The sequence below is a fragment of the Falco punctatus genome (assembly GCF_963210335.1).
Source record: "Falco punctatus genome assembly, chromosome: 1".
NCBI classification, from domain to species: Eukaryota; Metazoa; Chordata; class Aves; order Falconiformes; family Falconidae; genus Falco; species Falco punctatus.
In genome coordinates, this window is record NC_137580.1 from 94805058 (window position 1) to 94829218 (window position 24161).

At 39.0% G+C, this 24161-nt stretch overlaps 2 protein-coding genes across 14 annotated transcripts in view; one reads left to right on the plus strand and one right to left on the minus strand.

Annotated features, from left to right (window-relative positions):
• ATXN2 (ataxin 2) overlaps positions 1-24161 on the plus strand; it is a 52511-nt gene that overhangs the window by 19063 nt on the left and 9287 nt on the right. For 3 of the 13 annotated variants that reach the window (XM_080390491.1, XM_080390497.1, XM_080390503.1), the window contains exons 7-21: positions 296-387; positions 3134-3331; positions 3851-4029; positions 5543-5752; positions 7854-8036; positions 9577-9762; positions 10492-10599; positions 11509-11579; positions 12297-12604; positions 13092-13155; positions 13271-13423; positions 14073-14139; positions 16153-16337; positions 16953-17085; positions 21427-21480. In XM_080390491.1, coding sequence (XP_080246617.1) covers positions 296-387; positions 3134-3331; positions 3851-4029; positions 5543-5752; positions 7854-8036; positions 9577-9762; positions 10492-10599; positions 11509-11579; positions 12297-12604; positions 13092-13155; positions 13271-13423; positions 14073-14139; positions 16153-16337; positions 16953-17085; positions 21427-21480 — 2191 coding nt within the window. Of the gene's footprint in view, positions 1-295; positions 388-3133; positions 3332-3850; positions 4030-5542; positions 5753-7853; positions 8037-9576; positions 9763-10491; positions 10600-11508; positions 11580-12296; positions 12605-13091; positions 13156-13270; positions 13424-14072; positions 14140-16152; positions 16338-16952; positions 17086-17280; positions 17980-21426; positions 21481-24161 lie in introns of those variants that run through there. The other 10 variants (XM_080390498.1, XM_080390496.1, XM_080390499.1 and 7 more) reach the window with 9 other exon arrangements.
• Positions 21487-24161, minus strand: part of SH2B3 (SH2B adaptor protein 3) — a 42743-nt gene continuing 40068 nt past the window's right edge. The window contains exon 8 of the mRNA XM_080390627.1: positions 21487-22935. Within this exon, the coding sequence (XP_080246753.1) occupies positions 22880-22935 (56 nt within the window). The 3' untranslated portion in view covers positions 21487-22879. The remainder of the gene's footprint in view (positions 22936-24161) is intronic.

A 24161-nucleotide genomic window follows, 5' to 3' on the forward strand; every position in this document is an offset into this window, starting at 1 on the left:
TCTTGCTAGCCAGTAATCTTCTAGTACAGAGTGGACTTGGTACTTTAAAAATAAACCTCATAAAACCAACACAAATACAACAAACAAAAAACACTGCTTTTGAAGGTAAAAATCTGTGCATCTGATGAACAAAGTTCCCTGAAATAAATTGTGGCTTTAGTAACTTTGTTATCTGGACAGTGAATTCATAGGCCCAGGAAAAAGGGCAAAAGGTTTAACTTCTGCCATCAGCCCTTAATTTAAAGGGAATGTATTTCCAATGTCATTTTGAAAAACAAGCATCATTTTCTTCTAGTCTAATGGATGGGATCCCAATGACATGTTTCGTTACAATGAAGAAAATTATGGTGTAGTATCAACTTATGACAGCAGTTTATCTTCTTATACGTAAGTTCCAAAATATTTTGTTATTAGATTTGTATTTAATGTTCTCCCTGGTTTGACAAACTTTATATTCTGAAGGTAATTTTACATACTTTCTAAGTTGTGGAATTGAATAACTGAAAAAGCAATGAATGAATAGTGCTTAAACCTTGCTAGTGTTCTGTGAATGGTTAGATGTAGTGATCATCATATATTCCCTTAAATGGGCGCAGTTCATTCCCATTGCAACATTTTCTGAATTTAGGCATGCAATAATGCTTATTTCTTATGAAAACATTCATGAATAGAGTGGAAAATATCAAACTGTGAAACTGTCTTTACATAGCTGCTATACCTATAGTTTGAATTTAACCTAGCAGAACGGTTCGACTGAGTCCTGATTTTATTGAGGCAGCTGATCTGGTAGATTTTGCAATGTTGAAATGTTGCTGGTAATTAAGGGGGGAGGGTGTATATTGTGGATGACTTGTTCAGCAAACTTGTCCAGATCTAAACTAAAGTTTTAGTTGCAATATAATAACAACTTGAATGTAGAAGTGGTATAAAGCCTGCTCTGGCTACTTTGGCAGTGTGGACCTGTTCCCAATAGTCTGCAGCTATAATGTTAACTGCAACTGCAAAACAAATCAATTGCAGATGTTCAGCAGCCATTGTGAAACATCTTTAATGTTTCCCCACTCTTTTAACTTGCAAAGCATAAACTGATTTTTGAATGTCAAGGAATTGCAGTGAGTATTTTGATAATTGTGTGTAGAATTGGAGCGCTTGTCTACAGGTCTCTGGTTCAACAATTTTATTTGTACTGTTTTGTTAAAATAGACCTGTAACAGGGTGATAATCAGTGTCTTAATTGGCTTACCTTTGAATCCTGGGGAAGTTCTTTCGTATACTTCACTGCTCTAAGTACTTTTTGTACTTTTGAACTTTAGTCTTCCATCTTTCTGCTTTATGGATATTAATGGAAACAGATTAAAAACATGAAGGTGGCTTGAAATGAATTCCATTGTTTCCTAGTCAAGCAACTTACTTTGCGTTATCAGTCTGCTAAACTGGGAGACTTCTCCTGATTCTCCAAGTGTGATGCGCAGCAGTGTAGCTAAATGCTTGTATGTACAGCTGAAGGATTGTACAGGGTTTCTTGTTTGATTGTTTTCTCTTCCTAGAGCTAAGCATTAGCAGGTATAGTTTGTCAAACTTCATAAAGGTGCAAGTTTGTGGTTTAGCAAGTGTACTGTTTTAATAGGTTGATCAGCTGATGTACATTCTTCTCTTATCACCAGGGTTCTGAACAATGACATATTGCCCATCCCCTTTGTTTCATCTTTACTGGCCTTTTCCCTGTTAGGAAATGCAAAATCATTCTTTTGCTTGTTTAGGTTGCCATCAGTGCTACTGCATACATACCTTCATTTTTTTTTCCCAGTCACTTTAAATAGATGAGGATGTATTGGGTATTCTCCTTTCTTGTGCGTATGCTTAATACAGGGTGAGCGAGGCCCGTGACTTAAGGTTTGTATGCATTGTGTTCATGCATATCTTATTTGAGCCAAAGCTTTACACTGAAGGGTAAGGTTTTAATTTAATATTCTTGTAGTTAACCATTGATAAGGCCAGTAGATGTCTCAACTGGCAAAAATGTGTGCATGGGGGAAAACTTGTGATGTAGTAGCTGAGAGCTGGCTTGGAATTTGGTAAAGCCACTTGTTTTCCTAGTTCTGCCACCAATACTTGAGTAACCTTGCATATATGATTTCATACTTGGTTTTTCTCTCCACCTACTTTCTTTGTTCTTTTTTACATTATTCAAAGTATTTGCAATAGTGAGGTTATACAATGCCCAGCATAGCATGGTCCAAGCCTCAACTGTGTTCTGTATTTTTGTGTAGTTTATTCTAAAGGAAGGTTGGATAAAACAACTTTTGGAACTTAAAATTAGAATCAGGGAGAAACCAGAGTGTTCTTTGTTTGATAAAACCTGGTACTTTAACAGAAATTAGAACAGGTGAAATGCAAACCATGGGTGAACGGAAGGAAGTGCCGGGTATGATGTCCGTTTCTGGTTATCTTCTTCAGTATTTCATTGCTCGTGCATTGAATTCTTCCTTGGTGGCTTTCCTAAGGAAGCTGTGTATGCTTTTTGCAGTATGCTATTACCTAATATAGATACATGGAATTAATGGTTTTGAGGTCCTAGGACATGGCATATGAGTCATGGGCTTCTGGTCCTGTACTCTAATGTATTGCATTTGTCTTTTCTGCAGTTATTCATAACAGGAAGAACTAAAATTCTGTGGCTGGAATTATCAAAGGATTAAGCATGTAACTCTAATTTCAGTAGAATTGAGGACTCTTGTGTCCATTGGGAATGTGTAAATAGCTAAAGAAGTTTAGACTTGGTCCCATATGATAAACAACAGACTAAGGCTTTTTATTAGTCATGTGCTCAACCCTGTTAAAAGTTGGAGCCTTTGCATAGCTTTAGGGACTGGGGATTTTGCAAGTCGTATGGAAAAGCTCTGTACCCTGACCTCAGCTCTCTAGGCTGGTAAATGAAACTGAACTTGCAAATAGTATCAAACCAGTCCAGGAATACTGACATACTTATACTAAAAAAGACAGCAAGTCAACTGGCTTAAAAGTAAGCTTTTTTTACCCTGACTTGGTTAGAATTAATGCTATGTGATTTTTGTAGCTTCTTTGTGCTTTTGAATGCATTTCAGAGATTCTTTTCCTTTCCGTTGTCTTTTAGGGTGCCATTAGAAAGAGATAATTCAGAAGAGTTTTTAAAACGGGAAGCCAGAGCAACTCAATTAGCAGAGGAAATTGAATCAAGTGCCCAATACAAAGCTCGGGTTGCCTTGGAAAATGATGAAAGAACAGAAGAAGAAAAATATACTGCTGTTCAGAGAAATGCTAATGAACGAGAAGGACATGGTGTGAACACTAGGTACTTGCATATGCTATGAATAGTATTTTTATTTAAATTATGTACATATTTTGGTACAGTAGCAATTCACTCATTGAAACTGTGCTTTTTCAGCAGGGCTGATTAGGTTAGGAACCTTGTGTAAACAGTCGTGCTGGTTTTGGCACTCAGACTTACTTGTACACCTCTGCCTGGCCCTGTATTATCTCTGTAGTGAAACAGACTTCCCCATTCTGATATGTCGCTGTGGTGAATTCATACCAAATTACAGGAAAGGCCGGTGGTTTCGGTATGTCATGGAGAATTTCAGGCATTAGCACTAAATCATTCAGTGTCTGTGGGCTCATAGAAAGTGGACTGTGTGGTCAGTATCAAAAGCCAATTCATGAGGTGAATTTTAGGTCAACATCTGATAGTATTTAGAATTTTCCTTTAGCTCGATTTAGGAAAGATAGAAAGTATCAGCAGAGCGCTGGATCAAGTACTTTTCATTGTCTTTCAGTTCCATCTTAACACTGACAGAAATTTGCTGTCTTTCAGAGAAAATAAATACATTCCACCTGGACAGAGGAACAGAGATGTCCTGTCCTGGGGAAGTGGAAGACAAAATTCGTCGAGGATGGGCCAGTCTGGATCAGGCCCACCAATTTCAAGGTCTGGATCCCATACTTCAGAATTCAGTCCTAACTCTGGAGCAGATCAGAGAGTAGTTAACGGAGGCAAGTATCTGAAGTCTAAATGCATGTGCCTTTTGAAATTGCAGTCAATTGTCTAATTATGTTGAAACTGCATATGGTGTGGTCTTAGGATATGAGTTTCAGAAGCTAGGTTAGCGTTCATCATTTAACACAGAGGTTGCAATTTTGCTTTGGGTTGACCTACTCGTAATGGAATGTGCATTTGACTGCACTGTAGCTTTGCAGAGCAGAAATGTCACTTGTGTTCCTTCTCAGACCCCTTTGTCTTAGATGATGGTGCAGTATGCGGTTTTCAAGATTAGAAATGGCTTTATGTACTGCTACTGCCAAGCTCTGCGTGGAGGAGCAGCAATGCTGACACCTAGTGAAAGGGAGGTGGCAGCCGAGGAAGCATCGCTCTGTCCTTTCTGGTGCAATTCTGTTTCCCACAAAATAGAATAAAGCAATTTGCTGACTTTACGATGATTTAGGGGGAAAAAAATCATTGTTGGGAAAGTAAGAGAAGCATTAGGGGAAAAGGAATCAACAGCCTTCTCTCCAAATAGCTATTTGAGTATTTCCTGCTATACACATGGGTAATGTTTATAAACAGACATCACTAGGCACTGTATAGCAGGAACTGGTGTTTCATAAAGTGAACACCATTTTTTGAGATGGATTTCAGCAGTAGCCTATCCTTGAGGCATTATTTTTATAAGTTAAAAACGCTGTTACACGAGATTGCTGCGAATAAATGAAAAAATGTGTAAATACTCAAGTGCCTCTATCTGGAGAGGAAGTCTGAGAAACATCTGAAGGTAAGTGAGACTTCCTTTTTAAACACAGTCAGCTGTATAAAGGATATACAACTGAGTCTTGCCCAAACAGTGCTAACCTGGAGATTTGTTTGTAGTCTTTGTGGTTTCTGACATCCTTTTACTCTGCTGAATGAACATCATATACCTAAAACATTCAGAATGGCTTGTGAATTCAATTTCTTTGTTTTGGAAACAATGAACCCTATATCCTAGATTAAAATACTACCTTAATACTTCAGATAACTGATAAAGGCATAAATGTTAGGATTCAGACACTGAACACCGCTGTTTTTTGTAAAGATACAGTTCCTAGAAGTGATATTGCTCATCATTTGGTTTGAAATTAGCAGTTTGTATAGTCAATACTATATGTGAACCGCTGTTTGAGAACCTCTGGTAGCTATTTAAGGACCTTGTCAAGAGTGATGTGTGCTGTAGAACATATATATGATAGGCTAACAGATCAAACTTTACTGTCTATTCCTTAGTAGTATTTGTAGATCCTAATTAACCCTTTGGGGAGTTTGTGACATTCAGATGTTAAATTTGACCTGAAGTGGAGGAAATAACCTTGCAGAGACTTATTTTATTGTTTGCAGAAATAAACTAATCTATCCCCAAAGGGTTAAACATGAAAAATCATTTTGTCATATTTTACTTTTTTTTTTCTGTTGACCTTTTTCCCCATAATTTTTCTTTAGTTTTTATACTTTCCTTCATATCATTTGTTCTGTCAGGTGTTCCCTGGCCATCGCCTTGCCCATCTCCTTCCTCTCGCCCACCTTCTCGCTACCAGTCAGGTCCCAACTCTCTTCCACCTCGGGCAGCCACCCCTACACGGCCGCCCTCCAGGCCCCCCTCGCGGCCCTCCAGGCCCCCGTCTCACCCCTCTGCTCATGGTTCTCCAGCTCCTGTCTCTACTATGCCTAAACGCATGTCTTCAGAAGGTACAATACCACGATTTGTTCATGTTTTTGTTTGTCTTTGTTTAACTCCTTTGTGAGTTTAATTACAAAATTGTTTTTCCTCTTCATTACTTAACCTATAATTTGTGTTTAACTTTAGTTTATCAGACTATTTCTATTAACCTTTTTATTTGAAGAACTTTACAAAAACAAAATAAAGCTGTGAAATTTCCCAAGTTGGTACGAAATAAACTCAGCTTTGTAAACGCTGCTCAGTGTCTTAACCCACAGCAACACGCAGGACCTGATAACTTTAGAGAGCATTTTTAGGAATATAAATTCATATAAAATACCAAAATTTTAATACAGTTGTTCAACAAAAAACAATTTCAAATTTAACTAAATTATTGAATTACCTTTTATAAAAAACCAACAACAATAATAATAATAAAAATGCTGTATTCAGAGAAGTGCACTGTGGAATGGGATAGGGTAAGCTGCTTCAAAGGCAAATCTGTAGAGAACTTTAGATCTGTTTACATTGCGGCAGAACAATAAGTCAGCTCCCCAGCAGTCAATAATCCGCAGGAAAAGGCTAACCCATGAGTATTCCATAACTGTATGCAGAATTCTCGGAGCTAAATTTGTTTGTCCTCTGAGGGTACAGTAAGGAACACATTTTAAAATTCTAGGTTTACTTTATTTAAGTGCACTTAAAAACTAGCCTGCACACCCCACTGTCTAGCAAGCCTGGAAAAATGAAAACTGGTTGTACTAAACTCACGGGAAACTTGCCGTCTCTGCTGTAGCTGGCTCCACTGGAGCCACAGGAGAGAGAACAGTCATCCTGCTAATTGAATCAGTAACACTTCTGCAGCTTGCCTGATAAATGCTCAAGATGGTCCATAACCAGAAAGTGGATGGTAGTAGGCATGTCTGTATGATGTGCTGCTGTCAGTTTGTCAATGTGAGCTTGTTATAGGTGATAAGATACTGAGAATCCACATGTAAATTCGGTTATTTTTTAGCACTTGCAATTGATTTGTCAGTCATGCAGTGAACTGCTGCTTACTGCAACCTTTAATTTCTACTACTAGAAGAGGATTGCTGGAAAGTGTGTGTATTCTTTAAAATACTTGCCTGTATGTAATTTGGATTGAAGTGTACTTTAGATTCATGGTTAAAACAGAGGCTGACATTTAAAGACTTATGTAACCAGAAGAGGTACTTGATATTTTAGAACTTTGAAACCAGAAAGCCATTATCTGAACTTTTCTCTATGATTGCCCTACATTAAAAAATAACTGTAATCAGCCAGATTGTCTTCTGTTACACATTTTTTTCCTTTTGAAGTATCAACATTTGAGTTTGATACTGTAAAGAAAATGTTTGTTAGGATGTAGAAACTATATTGCTGCTTAGACTTGAGTATAACTATTCTGTGGCGGCTGTGTAAGCTGTTCAGAATTGCTGTTCAGAATTACTGTATTCACTTACGACTCTAGCTTCTGGCATTAAACATGCATGACTTGAACCTTGGGATAACAATAACTTGTTTAGTTGCAGTTTTGCTGACTTGTAAATGAATTGTGACCTGCTGCAGGCAATTTAGCCTCGGTGCAGAATGCTCTGCTGAAATTCCCCAAGAGCATTGGTCAGCCAGTGGTGACTACTCTGTAAATAAATGGTTGGTATCACCGACCACCTGACAAAAGCGATGGAAATTTTTTCTTTTCTGGAAAATGTTTGATAGCCTGGAACTGTGCTTATCCAGAGGGAGCTGGGCCACTAACCTTTCTGGCTTGTTTTGCAGTAAGCAATATTGGATACTTGGATTCAAATATTACAAATCCAGGACTTGCATACTTGTTTCAATTCTGATAAAGCTTCTAAATAGCAATGAACGTGAGCTGTCATAGAAAGGTGATGAGTGTGTTGGTAGTCTGGCTGGACCAATGGCTTGGCCTTTTTAGTCTTGTGGATCCCTGGTTCTAGTCGATGTCAGTGTAAATTGCTTGACTCCATTACTGCCTTATTGAGAGTTATTAGATGAAATCCAGTTTTAAAAACAGATAGTATGTTTGGGGACTCTTAGTGATGGACGTTAAGTACTTATTGTGTGGGGTTGTCTTCTTTTTCTCAGGGCCTCCACGGATGTCTCCTAAGGCACAACGGCACCCTCGAGGTCACAGAGTCTCTACTGGTAGGGGTACAATTTCAAGTGGCTTAGAATTTGTATCTCATAATGCACCAGGGGAAGCATCTACTACTGCAGTGGCACGAGGCAGCCCTTCAGGTGGGACGTGGTCATCAGTTGTCAGTGGGGGTAGGTAAAGCTTGGCTTATTGCAGATGGCTTGCCAGGGGTACTTTAGAGTGTGAATGCTAAGCAGAATACTGCGTTTCTAGACAATTCAGGCTCTGCATAAACACTGGTCTGCTAACTTAGCTTGCTCAGGTGAAGTAAGAGAAGGATGTTCCCAGATAGCTTAGTGAAATAGTTGGTGGGTTGGTCCTTCAAGCGCAATATTGTCCTAACTGCAGAGAGGTGAAGTCAGATGCTGTATGAAACAAAAGGAAGGAAAAACGTGGGAATTAGTTGTTGAGTAATTTTCAGGAAAGTTATTGAAGGAGACAAGAGAAGTTACATACATTCCATTGCATCACTGCATCTAGTTAATGTCAGTGTAACTGGTTTGTGCTTTACAAATGGAGGAGGTGTTTGGATAGGGAAGGGTCGGTGTTAAAAGAGAAGGTGAAATGATATTCAAGTTGTTGGATGTATTTTTCCTTTAAAATTTACGCGGGTTTTAAGTGGTCATTTTGTGTTTGAGTATGGTAGTAGCAGATGTAGTCAGTGTCTCTTCTTTTTTTGAATCAGTTAACATCTTTTTTTAATATTTGACTTCAAATTGAAAGCTCTTGTCTTGTTACACAAGCCCTAGTCTTGAGCTTTTGCAGTTGAGGCTGTGTTCTAGGGAGCTGTCAGCAGCTGGGCGCTTTCTTGAATTGGAAGGGCAAGTGAGTGACAGTTTGAAGTCTGATACTTTTTAGCAGTGCTGGAATTCTAGAGGAGTGTAGTGGGAGCGAATTTTCCAGAAAGAAGGTATGAATTAGACCCCCCATAGATGTGTTGCCTTGTGGAAAAGATTTAAACTCTTCTGTTCTGGCATTATCTCTGATTTATCTTCCCTCCTCACCCCCCACTTTATATATTATTAACATGCAAGTAGGACTGTTAAATGACTTACCTCTCTTTCTCCTCGCTCACTTGAAGTTAATATGTGATGTAAAGCAACTAACTAGCCACAGTGGGATGAGCAGGAAAGCAGGAGGTACAACTTATGGTTTAAAGAATATACAACTTTCCTTACTGCTTTAACAGAGGGGCAAAAAAATACATCAAGTAATCTTCTTTCAATAGGCTATGTTGTTTTTTTTCCAGCTGGCAAACCTCCAAAAGAGGACGCTGTAAAATGGATGTGTTTTTTTCAGCCCTTTAAAAAATGTTTTACATCTGTTTGAATGGAGACCTGACCACCTTTTCTGTTCTGCCTGAAACTGTGTTAATGTGAGCTGTTGTAGTTGTACTACTGGGGTGCCGGGGAGCGTATTGCAGTTTCATGATGGGACTACAGGGCAGGGATATGTATTAGGGGACAATCTGCAGAAAAATCACACCACTTGTCTGAAATGCTGCGTTTTAAAGAACTAGGAGATGTACCTGAAAGGTAACCAGGCTTTCAATTACTATATCATGTTCCACTAAGTATTTTAAGGCATGTTTTTAGTCATTTTAAAAATAAGCAAACTGCTGAACAGATGAGGAAACTTATCCTATAACTGTTTTCTCCTGTTTGTTTCTAGTTCCGAGATTATCCCCTAAAACACACAGGCCTAGGTCTCCAAGGCAGAGCAGCACTCCTATGGGACCAGCTCTGCCTTCTCAGCCTGGTACTATTCCCACTGAATCTGTTGCCATGCCTGTTCCAGCTGCCTCTCCTACACCTGCCAGCCCTGCATCCAACAGAGCAGTCACCCCTTCCAGCGAAGGTGAGTTACCCTTGCCAGCTTGCAATTGCTCCCTTTCCCTAATCCCTAACAACGAATGGGCCTGGAAAGAGCAAAGCTGCTTTCTAAATGATGGGAAAACTTCTGATACATTTAATTTTACTGTGTAGCGAGTTCCCCTTTTCTCATGATGTTAGCTTTAAACTAAGGTTAAAGAGAGGCTTTTTGATAAGTTTATATGCTTAATTTCTTCTGCCTTTTAAGGAGTATGGGCTCTTACAGGTGTTTGACTTAAGGATTATTAATTTTTTTCAAACTGGGTTCCTGGCTGTTTTCGAATTTAAAGAAACATAGGCCACTAGTTTCAAAGAATATTTTGAGCATAGCGAAAGGAAGGAAAAAAGCCTCACATGCAAGAGCACAGTCAAATGTCTTAAGAACTCTCAAGTCTTTGTAGCATTCTGTATGAAGGGCTTGGACTGTTGAAAATAATTTGCCCTCAGTTTATAGTTTTTTCAGCCTAGTTAATTAATCTCTGTGTATGATGAGAGGAATGTGTTTGACTGGGACTTTCATTTGGCTTAAAGACTGTAAGGTGGGGAAGGGGGGAGGATAACCCTCCAGGCCCTAACTAGGTAGCAGAAAATGTGTAACTTAGGGGTTTTCTTTTGTAAGCTAAGCATGGTTAAATCTCCTGTTTCTATCTTGCCGTCTCTCTTTGGTCAGTTGGAATTGTGCATAAGAGAATAACTTCGGCAATTTCTTTTCTAGCTAAAGATACTAGGCTTCAGGACCAGAGGCAAAATTCTGCAACTGGAAACAAGGAGAATATAAAGCCAAGTGAGACTTCTCCTAGTTTTCCTAAACCTGAAAGCAAAGGTTTGTATCAAAAGCTTTCATATATACTTGAGTAACATAGGAATTCCGCACACTAAACCTGCTATATTGACTACTTAGCATTTAAAGGAAGACTTGGAGGCAGTCTGACTTTGGGTGTTCTACAGGTGAAATTTGGTCATGTAGTTGTCAAGTGGCAGGCCTACAGTTTTAAATGTTGTCCTTGACTCATTTCATCAACACAAAGCATAAAGATGCTCATGTGGATGAAGTAATTTCTTTTCACTTGGTTTTTTCTTTATTTATTTTTTCTCCCCCCTGCCCCTTCTTGTTCACAAAGCTGTTTTTTAGCTGCCTTTGGATTGAATAAGTGTTTCTCCTTACAGCTATGCTCACAACACTTCTGAGCATCGTGGTCAGCATAGCTTTTTGTAACTGTGCTTCTTCCTATTATGCCCTAAATTTGGCTTTCTCTGCAGCATTGTTTGTTCACTCGGTTCTTAAAAGAATCTTTTCATGTTGTTGAACTTCGAGTCACAGAATCATAGATTGGAAAAGACCTTTAATATCATCGAGTCCAACAGTAAACCTAACCTTCATCAGGGTTTCACCTTTACTTGCTATGTCTTGAAATGCTGGCATGTTAGGTTTTGAGGGGTTTGTTGCATGCTTTTTTGTGTTCAGCTGAGTTCTGCAGTCCCTGCACCTCAGGGCTTCTGCCTTGGTGTGATGTGTTAGGACTATAGAGATGTCAGTTATGTAACGCCGTGGTTTCACGGAGTATTTTTGTGTGCTCATACACATACTTCATGGAATTATACTAAATTACAAATGAAATTGTATCATGTAGATATGCCAGCATTACCTTTTTGCAAACTTAGTGATGTGTAGGGGTTGCATATAAAAATTGTGTTAGAAATACTGGGACAACGTTGGTCTTTTATTTGGCAGGTGTATCTCCAATTGTTTCAGAACATAGAAAACAGATTGATGATTTAAAGAAATTTAAGAACGACTTTAGGGTAAGTTTCTTTGTATGTTAACTTGATGGTATGACAGTTCTCATGTGCATCCAGATTATTTTAATGAATTGAATACACTGCATGGGTTAACAGCAAAACAGGTTCTTACTACTTGTGCTTAATTTATGAAAATATCTATAGGAATCCATGCTAGATAGTATAAAATCAATGCTGACTCTTGCTAGTATTATTGCCTAATACATGTAAATGTGCATATTGACTGTATGCTGAAAATAGAACTTGAAAACTTGAAGCTGTTTGATCGTTGGGTACAAATAATTATCACATTTACACTCCATACGGAAGAGCTATTTCCAAATTAAATGAAGGGTTTTGCTGAGGAAAATTGAAGATTAATTCATATTACTTATTTCCTGGTTATAGTGGTTTATTAAATCAGGTTAGCTTTTCAAGTGTTACTGTTAAATCACACAGGGGGATGAGTCCAGAGGGTTGTCTTCAGCTTCCCTGTCACTTCCTAGTCAACATACAGGTCAGCTGAGTCGCTGAAGATCTTCCTTCACAGTGTAGGATTAAAATATTGTCAATGTTCATAGATTTGTTTTCTAATAGAAATGTAAACCTATGTTTTGAATAGTCATTTCCAGATGATTGAGGTCTGTGGGACTGTATCATACTCTGTATGTAATAGCATTAGATTGTCTCTCCCTAGTTCGGTACATCAATTTACTGAATATATTCCTTGTATTTCTTCAGTTACAGTCGAGTTCCTCTTCAGATGCAGTGGATCAGCTGCTAAACAAAACCCGAGAAGGTGAAAAATCAAGAGATGTAGTTAAAGAAAAGACAGAATCAACCCCTAAAGAATCTATCATAGAAACTGGCAGTAATAATAATTCTAACGGTGGCAGTAGCAAACCTAATAGTCCAAGTATTTCTCCTTCAATAAGTAATAGTTCTGAGCAAAAGCGAGGGCCTGAGGTAACTTCACAAGGTGTACAGACATCTGGGCCTGGAAATAAACAAGATAAAGAGGATAAAGAGGAGAAGAAAGATACTTCTGAGTGAGTAATTATGCCTTTTAGAATAAGCACATCTGTTATTAGCATTTAGCAGTTTGTAGAAAAAGCTGTTATGAATGTGTAATGTCTTGCTGGTTACATGCCTGATCTAAGTACCCTCTGTTACACAGAGGGAACAGGTGAAGTGACTGTACTGAAAGTCATCTCGTGAGTCGGTGGCAGAGCTGCATATTGAACTCTGGTCCTGTTGATGCCTAATTCCTATCTAAATGCTTATTTAAATGTTTTCCTGGGTCATGTGAGCTGTAGTATCAACAGCAGGAAAACTTTTTTCATGGATAATTATAGTAATAGTACTGTCAGCAAGACTGGCTTTTTGCATGCTGTGTGTTTGTTTGAGTTCTCAAAATTCTGACTCACAGATGGAAATGAGATGTTTCAAATCTTTAAATTTTTAACTGTTAAGGAGTTCTGCAGATACACTTGTAAAAGCATAATGCTGAACATCATTTTTGTTTTTTATGTTTAGGCAAGTTAGAAAATCAACACTTAATCCCAACGCAAAAGAGTTCAACCCTCGATCTTTTGCTCAAGTAAGTTATTTGATACTATTTCACATTGCCTTTGAGTAGATCTTTATAAGCAGACCTTTTACTAGGAGGGTAATCAAGCTAACCTTGTATATGCATTGCTGAACTCTGTTTGTAGCCGAAACCTTCTACTACACCAACCTCCCCTCGTCCGCAAGCTCAACCTAGCCCCTCCATGGTGGGTCATCAGCAGCCAACCCCAGTGTACACTCAGCCTGTCTGTTTTGCACCAAATATGATGTACCCAGTTCCAGTGAGTCCAGGCGTGCAGGTAAAGTGCAGCATATGCTGCAAACTTGTTAACATTTTTTATGATTGTCAGCGAGTTGAGGAGACTTACGAGATCTAAAAAACAGTTAAATGGTACAGCTTATATTACTTCTGTAAATATGGGTGCGATTTAGTTTTAGCTATGTAAATACTGACTTTTCCCAGTGGTCCCTCAGTCTAAATGTTCTAATAGTCTTAAACACTTGTAAATTCCAGCAGCTCTTACTCACATTTATTGTTAATCTGTGCAGATTTCCTCCGCAGTCCTCCAAGCGTGCTCTCACTCTTGAGTTTCGAGCAGCTGTTTCTTCATCCTTAGCTTCCAGCTGTGTCCCACTAGTTTCTGGTCGTTGTAGGGATTACTAGAATTTCAAATCTAACTAATGTTATAAAGCTGTCTGATTTGGTACACTGCTTGAAGTAGCAGTGAGTAGCATTACTTGACTGATTGTTGCGAACCATACTGTCTTCCTTGTTTGTAAATGCAGACTTTAATCACAGCGATCCAAGAAAATATCATAGGTTAGGCAGAGTTCACTAAATCATGTAACATAACAGACTAAAACACATCAAAGCTGAGTTGGGGCCCCCACCCCAACACACACTCACTTTTTAAATGAATGTCATAGCTTCAACTCCTTCTGTTTCAGCCTTTGTATCCTATTCCTATGACGCCCATGCCAGTGAACCAAGCCAAGACATATAGAGCAGGTAAAGGTGAGAATAATACTGCCTGTTTGGTTCTTAGTCTGCATGCAGCATGAATAATTTACAAATGTTTGTGTATTTTCTAATCCCATGTTAACTTGTTTTTGATTGATATTTTAAATGCTATTTTGAATAAATGGAAGTAAGCACAAATACTAATGCATTTCTAGATAAACTAATTCAGCCAAAACATGATAAGTTTGAGTAATGGGGAGTTGCTTGGTCTGGAATCTGATTTGACAAATGGGAAAATGTCTGTTACTTGGAATGTGAGGGTAAGCTGGTCATCTCCTATATTTCATGAATGTTACGGGTTTGTTTAAAGGGAACTTTTTTCTGCACTGGTTTACAGCAGAGTCCTGAATGGTACTTTAGTAGAGGTTTGGGGTATTTTTTGTCAACAAGCAGGATGGCTGTTTCTTCCGAAAGAATATGCTGTGCTACTCTTTGGACAGCACTTGCTGCTGGTTCTAGTTTGTTCTTTTGCATTCCTTTTGCAACAGCAACTGAACAGCTAGACTAACAATACTATGTTTCTAGCAAGTGACACCTGTGGCTATGGAGATGAGAACATGTGTGGCAAGATGCACTCTTTTCTGCACAGTGCAGCGAAGGAGCACAAAGATGCTGGTCTTGTTTTTTATAGTCATGTTTCAGATAATGCTTTAATTCTACACAGTGCGTGCTTTCTTGCAATTTTATACAGTGGGTCATGATGATAGGTTCCAGTGCTGCAGCTCCAGTCACTGGAGGAAGAAATTGTTTAAAAGAGCAGTTCTGCTGTTTCAAAACAAACAAGTAGCCTTTATGCATGTAGGGAAGACAAAAACCTGCAATGTATTTCTATTTTAAGAAACACTAACTTTACTGTGACCTGATCCATGAAATCTTTTGGTTGGTAACACTGATTTTTCTAATCAAAACTATATTGCTGTGTACTCACTTGCTGTGTGAGGCTGCTTTCCTATACTCAGTTTCTTTTCTAAATTTCATTACTTTCTGCATATCCGTTCTGTGTGCAGCATAGTCCTGAAGGAGCTGCATGGGTTAAAGTTCAGTGCCTTTACTCTGTTCAAGTTGCATCCTGTATTTACTTTTTTTCTATTGTTGATTTGCAGTGTAAATACAGTCATCACTGAATGAATTTACTGACATCTCAACATTTCCTTCCTTTCCTCTCTCTGAGGGGTCTGTCTACATTGCACACTGCAGTGGAATTTACAGGTGCTTGAGTTAGCATAGTTACTAGTTGCAGTCTCACTGCAGCAAGCTGAAGCTCACCTTGAACTCTCATGCCCTGTTGCTTAGTAGGCTGAATTAGTTTGTTCGGAGTGCCCTGCTGCTGTGGTTCAGTTGGTCGTCTTACCAGGATAGCTCAGGTAGTCCCACACCACAGTGCTCTGCTCTCTTAATCTTTCTTCCTTCTAATTATTCCTACTCCTTCTTCTTATAGGTTCATTTGTCCCCTTCAGTGTTGACTGTGACCTAAAAGTTGCTTTGTGCTATCCGAAGGGGTAGCACAGAGCTTAAAAGATGTGAATGCCTCAGATTGTGGCTGCGTGGAGACTTTTATTCTGCTCCTCTCAGTCATAAGCACAAGTAATTTTAACAGACTCAGCTTCTCCAGCTGATGGAACTGTTGCTGAGTTGTTCCCATAGAGGGTGAAATAAACCTTTTGAAGGGGACAGGATCAAATTTGATTAATGGGGTATCCTGATACAACCTTTTTTCTTCCGTTACTGATTCTTCTCAGTCTTTCCCTCCCTCTGTCTTCCTTCCTTCACAAAAAAAGTAGGCCCGAGCTTGTCATATACATGACTCAAAGGCAGTGATGAAAATCACATGTTTCTTGGAGGAACTCCTTTTTGTGCTGTTCCTTTTTGATAGAGCTTCAATACGTAGTTAAGGTGAGGGGTGAGGATATTCCACTGGGTCACAGTGACATTGCAATGTAAAACCTTTCAGGAAGATCATCATTCTTCATCCTGTGTTTCTAATGTGAGGCGCTCTTTGCTTTGCAGTACCAAATATGCCACAGCAACGGCAAGACCAACATCATCAGAGCACCATGATGCATCCTGCCTCAGCAGCAGGCCCACCAATTGTAGCTACGCCACCTGCTTATTCAACACAATACGTTGCATATAGTCCCCAACAGTTTCCTAATCAGCCTCTTGTGCAGCATGTGCCACACTACCAGTCTCAGGTAAGAGTCCTTTCAGTGTACGTGAGAAGTCATAATGAAAATAATTAAGAGGGTCAGTCCTAAATACCGTATTGTCTCTAGTTGTTAGAAGTCACTTTGAACAGTTTCTGTGTTCTGGAGCATACGTGGTGGTGGTGTAATGTGCTTCAGAGCATGTAACTAATTTTAAGGTCAGTCTAGAAGTTGGCATTTATTGATACTGCCTTTTTAGCTCCTTGAAGAATTCCTTTCCGGTCATGGCCAGGACATCTCCTAGTTATGTGTTCTAAAAATAAAGTATTTGATGTACTTCTCTTACTTCAAGGACTTTGAAATGTACATAAGTGATTGGGTACATATATAATTATGTACATAAGCTTAGTATGTTATGAGAGTGGCAAAAATTAGATACGCCAGTGGTTTTTGTCATTTTCTAGCATACTGCAGATAATGTCCTTAGTTTTTTTTGAAACAATTGGGTTAATTGTGATAGGATGAAATCTTTAGTTTGCTCTGCATTTTAGTAAGGCCAAGCTGTTACTGTTTGTAAGTACATAATTATTGTTTAGATGACACTAGTTTCTTTGTAATAGTCCTCCAATTAACTGTCTGTTTTCTTATTTCTGTTGAATGCAGCATCCTCATGTTTATAGCCCTGTAATACAGGGCAACGCTAGAATGATGGCACCACCAACACACGCACAGCCTGGTTTAGTATCTTCTTCTGCAACACAGTATGGTGCGCATGAACAGACGCATGCTATGTATGGTAGGAAACGTTTTGTGTTATATGTAACTTTTTAAGTTCTTATGTTGTGCAGGGATGTATTTAATCTCAAGCTTCAAACGTGGGTATCATTCAGATTACACCAGTAGATGTGTTTTATATTTTGTAAGATGATGAGCAGAGCATTGAAAACTGAGCCACCTGGTTAAAATGAAAACTCAAGTATGCTGATTTCAGTAGGATGCCAGTGACCAAGATGAAATTTCAACCTGGGAGCTGCTAAAGAATACCTGCTGAAAGAAGTTTGTTCAAGTTCTCTTGATGCTCTTGACACACCATCCCTTGATTGTTTCTTGATTATAATTAGGACTTGTTTTATTGCAAGGCTATGACCTCAGTTTCAAAACCTGACTTTAGTTCTGACAAATAGTGAAATGCTGTCTTTATGATACTACTAGCTTTATTAACAGTATGAACACTGCTGTTTAAGCAAAATAAAACATGTGTTGCTTACCTTTCTTTTTTGGTAAGTCAAGAATAAGTATATGAAACAGCTCATGTATTGCTCTGACTTTGACAATTAGTCTCCAGCATTATCAGATGGGCATATTTCACATGCAGTGAAGTGCTGAAAATGTGGGTTACCTTGTTACAAAGTAAAATGTGAAAAAAAACCACCACCTTCTAAAGCATTATAAATGTATGATAAATCAATGCCCAATTCAGAGGAAAAAACCTCACTGCAAAACATGCTGTCGAAAGAGATAGAATCAAGGTTGCTAGAAGGCTTGGAAATTGTCATAAAATGTCAAAACAGCAGATGGTCTCTTGAAAACGTGGCATTTCAATACTTGTTATAGCATCTGAGGAAGATTTTTATTGGGTCACGTATATTATTGACTTAGATTCTAATAAAAGATTTTCTGTACCTTTAGACATCTTTGTATGTTTTCCGGTGCTTAGCTTTACACTGCTACTTAATGGAAGTCCATGATGTGTCATGAAAACTTACAAGGCTAAGAATCTGAAGTTTAGTGTGAAATGAATTCTGATTTTAAAAAGTCTGTGTCTTACCCACTTGAAAACATCCTGTCAGATCTCTGCAGTGCTGTGGTAACATAGCTAAGAAACAAAAAAATAGAGAGAATCCTTTTTTGACACTTGGAGGAAGAACACTTTAGCTCATTTGTACTGAAGCTGAAATGGAAGTTACTTGTAGAGATTAAGTCTTTCTCTCACAGGTCCTTGCTAATTGTATTACTTTGATCTTTTCAACTCTTGTGCTTGAGGTGTCCATGTAAACAGATCCTCTGTTTGCTTTTTCATTAGATTAAATAGAATTCCGATAAAGTGAATGATCAAAGGCTTTCAGACCTTTATTGGTGAAAACTCTCCTCTCAAATCCTAATTAAAATAAAACCAAACATGAGATAATCTGAGATTTGATTCAGAATGGTTGCATGTGACTTTCTAGCAATTTCCCATTGTGCACCATCCTTATCTTCTGTAACCAGTGGGCTCTGCAGCATTGAAGTACAAGCCTGGTCCCTTGGTTGGCTTTGACCAGATGTCTGTATAGTTTTTTCACTGATATTCTAACTTAAAACTGTTAGATCTCATTTTGTGTTGGTTTTGCAGCTTGTCCGTTGTAGGTATGTGATTACATACCAGTGCAAACAACTAAGTTGGGTCAAACGAGAATTCTTTGGTGTTTCCTGCCATGTAATTAAATACTTCTTTTCCAAGAACACCTAATTTAACAGAAACTGCATGTCCTTTTGTGTTCTTTCAAGTAGCTACTTGGTGACTCTTCTAAATACTCTCTCACCTTCCCAGTAAAAGATCAAGTGCTTGAAATTCTTGTTACTGAAACCATTGAACCCAGCTGGATCATGAACTCCATATGAGATACTTTTTTAAAGAGTATATTCTTGCCATGTACAGACGTGTTTATTGCCTAGTGAACATGAATTGGCTCAAATGTACCCTTAACTTACAAAGTTTACAGTTAGCTACACATGAAATGATTTCTGATGTAGTGCAGCACTCAGTTCAGATTTTTGCAAGTCTTCCCTGTGCCGAGTACTTGAAGACCTTGCCTAGACGGATTGTGTTTCCTCAAAATGTGTCCATCTGTAACGTATTCACTTCAGCTTCCATTTACCGATGTGTGAACGCTTGGGAAAAATGTAGAAATGCCTAAGGTGATAAATATAAGCTGCTTATGGAGTGCACTGCTAAAGAACAACGTGCTGGAATCATTCACATCTGATTGAGTGACTATAAGAGCATACCCGTAACTTATGTTCTGTTATTTTGGGAATCTTAAGTTTACCCAAGGTATCTTTGAACTAAATATACCAATGCACTTTGATTCTGGTTCGCAAAACTGATTTGAAAGTACAGAATAACAACTTTCCTGAGAAACAATCACCACCGCTGCTTTTGTTTTCTGGAGCACTTGCTCAAACAAGTTCTCAGATTTCCTTTTGTCTCTTTAAAATTGCTATCTGATTATTTTTTTATTAATTATTATTTATTTTTAAATTTATTTTTCCCCCATTGATATCAGGATTCAGTGGGCTATACTGCCTTTTTATCCTTCAAGGTACTAGTGCTTTCTTTGAGATAATTCTTGCAAAATTCACCCGATTGTTTTTTCCTGCATGTGTGGTAGAGAGAAGATGTCTGCAAGGACAGCCACACCGAGACGTGGGGGTTGGGGGGGCACTGCTTATGAAGTATTCTTAAGGTGTGAAATGTTTTCTGGTGAGATCTGAAACTCCATCTTCAGTAATGGTTTGGGACAAGTTGAAAGTCTGTGGCGAGTAGTAACTGCCTGCCAGCGAAGAGAAGTGCCTGTTGATCCATTAAGTGGACTGCCCTCACTGCCACAAGTTGGGGGTTTGTTTTCTTTCCTCTCTGGTGAAGAGATAGCTGAATCCAAAACACCTAGTGACCTCCACTTGTTGATTAAGCACTCTTCCATTTTAAAGAAAAGTATTTTTATCTAATGCTATTTAATGGGATATTTCTGCACTTCTGGGATTTCCTTGCCAGTCGTTTCAGTGTCCTGCTTCTGTTTCACAACCCGCTGCTGACAAGAGCTCAAGAGAAGCAGAGCAGCTGAGCTGCGTGTCACCAGTAAACCCATCTAAACATGTGACAAAGGAGTGTTTTAAATCATTGGGTTTTCCCCCTCAAAACACAATTGGGAAGGACAATGTTCAAGCAACTATCTATCTTACCGTCTACCAGCCAGACGATTAAAAACAGCTATTACACACTTCAGCTCGTAACTTCTGGAGCCGTGAGCCACTTAGATGTCCTTGCCAAGGAGAGTTTGAAATACAGGCACTGCTGAAAGAGAGCAGTACACACACCTTTAACTGCCACATGCACATACCTGAATGCGGAGCTGTCGTTCTTACGCTGCTAAACTGCACGTTGGTTTCAGAATGTACTGTCTGTCTCGAAGCGTTGGCTCTGTGTGATCTCCCTGATAACCAGTATCACTGGGCTGGTAGAGTTTGCTGGCCATGGTTTGCAGTTTGACTGCTTGGTCTGTGTCACACAAAGACCCAAACTTATCTTGTGCTGTTAGTAGAAAATTTGGTTATCTAAGTAGAGGGTGGATATATTCATTCCTATGACAATGAAGTTGTGCGAGTTTTACCATGTAGCTGAATTGCCTGTGTTTTCAGATAACTGGAGTCCTCTGAAAAACTTAACTTTTGTGTTTAAAAACAAACTTGTGTAAAACCAGACCTTGGTTTTATACAGATGCATTTCCTGTTTTTTTTGTGCTCTCATTCCTGTCCCCATTCTCCCTTCCCCTTTCCCCTTCTGCATATGTTTTACTGGTCTGGTGTTGTCTCTAACTTTATCTGGTTTCTGTCTCAGCAGTAGCGTAAATTCTATTGCCCAGATAGTACAATGGTGGATATAATATAAACTTCAGAGGATTCTCCAGGGACTAAGAGTGAACCAGTCACCAAAGGTGTCTTGGAACTGTTAAGAATGACAGTGATATAGCTGAAAAAGAAAGGGGCCAATTTCTATTTTAGTGTAATTACTTCTTAACCTTCTTATTACAGTGGACTGTAATAGACCATTAATTGACATAAGGTTTATTTTTGTGTTAATTAAGAACTGAAGACCTCAGTATCACAGTTAAGAAGGAAGGCTTACTTGAGACGTGTGTTATTTCATCTCCACTCGTGTAAAGCTAAATATCCAGTTCTAATAGTACCTAAGTAAATAAAAATATCTGCATGGTTCTACAATCTTCAAAAAAAAAAAAAAATGACGCTGACCTTTCCAGAAGACGGGAAGTATGCACGTGGCAAGAGGCTAATTTACCTTTCTATTTCCCAAATTCAGCATGTCCCAAAATACCATACAGCAAGGAGACAGGCCCTTCTTTCTACTTTGCCAGTGAGTTGGGTTTTTTGTACTAATTTTGATTGTACAGAAAAGCACTTTCTAAAGAACAGATGTTAAAGGAATGGGACGTGTTGAGGGAATAAGTTTCCTTGCACCAAACCAGTATGTGGAAAACGCAGGAAGGTTCGTTTCAATGGCTGGGGGGGATGAAGCTGCTGAACAGATTTATATGACCACAGGAAACTGATTTGTCATTTTTTTTTAAAATGTGTTTTGCATGTCGAATAATCTGACTTTACTACCCAGTCTTTTCCTCTGCAACCAGAAGTGAGCGCTGCACGTGGATAGCCTCTGCTTAAAACGTGGGTGAACTGCCTTGCTCCCTTTCTTTCACAGAGATACAAAATGGGATTTTTTAAAACTTGGCAAGTTAATCGGCTTCCTAAAAGGAGAAGTATCTTGTGCCTCATCTCTTCAGAAAGCTGTGGCTCAAGTTCTGAGCCCCTGGGAGGAAATAACTTGCAGCTGCAGTGAAGGCAGCTTTCTGTAGCATTACTTTGGTGCCGCTGAAGGAGTGCTGTCAACAATGTACCTTGTCGTTACTGTAATGAGAGTGACTAGCTGAGGGCTCCTTGCCAGTGCATAGCATCCACCGCTTCCTCAGTGGCTGGTGAACATTACCAGTTACTGTTACCTGGCTCCGGTGCTCCTGTGTGGTGTTGCTGGTGACCTGCATCAGTGTAAGCAATGGGAGAGGGGCTGACGTTCTCCGTGCTCTCAGTACAGAGCAGCTAATACAAACTTCAGTTGAGTACGTGTGCTGGAAAAGGCAGATAACTAAAAAATACTGCCTTGTATGTTGGTGTTCATTACAGCACTTTAAGGAAGCTGGGTTTTGGGGGTGTGTGGTTGCAGGATGAACTGTAGCTGTCACCCAAGATGTGGGAAAGGAGGGCTTGCAGTTTCAGGGTATTTTCATACTTGCTCCTGTCCTGCAGTGAGGCTTGTTCCTGCGTCTGTCTGCAAGTCCATGCAGCCTATGCCAGGCACTATTCTGGGGTTTTTTTGAGTTAGCTCATGCAAGAGGGATGTGAGAAATACCCTTTGTTCTCCAAAAATCTCTTGTGGAACAGACTTCCTGTGTTTCTTGTACATGGTTCTGCATGAACTAGTGTTGTAGGATGCTGACCTGTCCTGTTTTCATGCGTCTTGGTTTGGTGCACTGAAATAACTTTAATAAGCTCGTTCCTTTCATGGATAATCTCTTAAGTGAAGTCCACTCTACCTGTTTAAAATGACTTCTTTAAATGTTTGTATTATGAAAGAAACATTTGCTATTTCTTTGCTTCCTACCATTCAGGTCTTTTAAATGTAGTTATCCTCACCATCTTACTGGGTCTGGCAATAGTTTTGAAGTTTGTTCACTGGTCAGTTCTTGAAAATAGGCTCTTCAGTGCATCTTTGGATGATGACCAACGATGACCACCATTGGCAGCGTTGAAATTCCTACCAGGGAAAATAAGAAAATACATTATATGGTTTTTGCATATACCCTTGTAGCTGGGAGTTCTGCTTGGTTTCTGCTGCTCTGACCTCTTTTGATTGCAGTTCCTTCTGTGGGTTTGATGGCTACTACTACTTGTTTGCCTCTCAGAAAAATGGGTTGTACTTTTGTAGAGTTGAATTCAGTAATTCAATCCATCTGATATTTTTTGCTCACTTCATTACTGAATCACTTCTCTTCACTGTGTATCCCTGCAAGGTTAGTGCAGTTAAATATTTCATGTTAGGAACTGACTTGATCAGAAGGATGCTGAAGTGAAGCAGGTTAGCCCAGGGAATATTTCGGGGGGAGAGGAACCTAAGGCCTAAAGGGTAAGAAAAATAGCGTATTTTTGCCGGCATGTGCTGAGGTTACTTGCAGCAAGCAGATATGCAGAGCTGTTTTGTCCTTTCTTAGAGCTTTCTCAGCACTTTCTTGGATGGCCTTTTGGAAGATCTCCAAAGTACTGACAATGGGGGAAAATGCTGGATAATTGGTGATTCTTTTCTTTTTTTTCACCTCCTGTCTAATCTTGTTCGCCATTTGATATGTGTAGTGAGCTGTTTTGATGAATAGGCAAAAATTCTTGAAAAAAGTCACAGTGAAAGTGCTTTAGTTATGGCCAAGCAGGTGAATTTCTCATGACTGTTTTGCAAGACTTCTTTCACAGGCTTGTTGGTCTCGTAGATTTCATTGGCTTGTCATGAACTATTAATTGCACTAAATAAACATGGAAAACCTTTTACATTTCTCAAGTTGAAGTTGAACTCTGGTTTTGAACTAACAAAGATCTGGGCATGTATTTCAGACTTGCTGCCACTCATCCTGAACCTTTCTTGATTTGTATGCAGTATCTGTACAGGATTTAGATAAGTGTCCAAATAACATTTTTTTAAAGGCACTTTTAATATTACTATTAAAACATAATTTGCAGCAGCATCTGAAGTAGTTTTAACCAGACTTCTAGAGCTTATTTGAGTAATTTGTCTAAGAAAAAATGGGAGAGAGGAGAAGCTAGGCAAATAAAAATACTTCAGTATAAAAAAATCTGGTACTTTAAATGCAAAGCTATGGATAAAAGATATTAGATGGTTATGGAAGAGCTGCTACTATGACAAAAACTTGATCCTCCCCCCATTTCTGTATCTATTCTTTAGGGTACTATTCCTTGGTTTAACTGGTTTCTTCA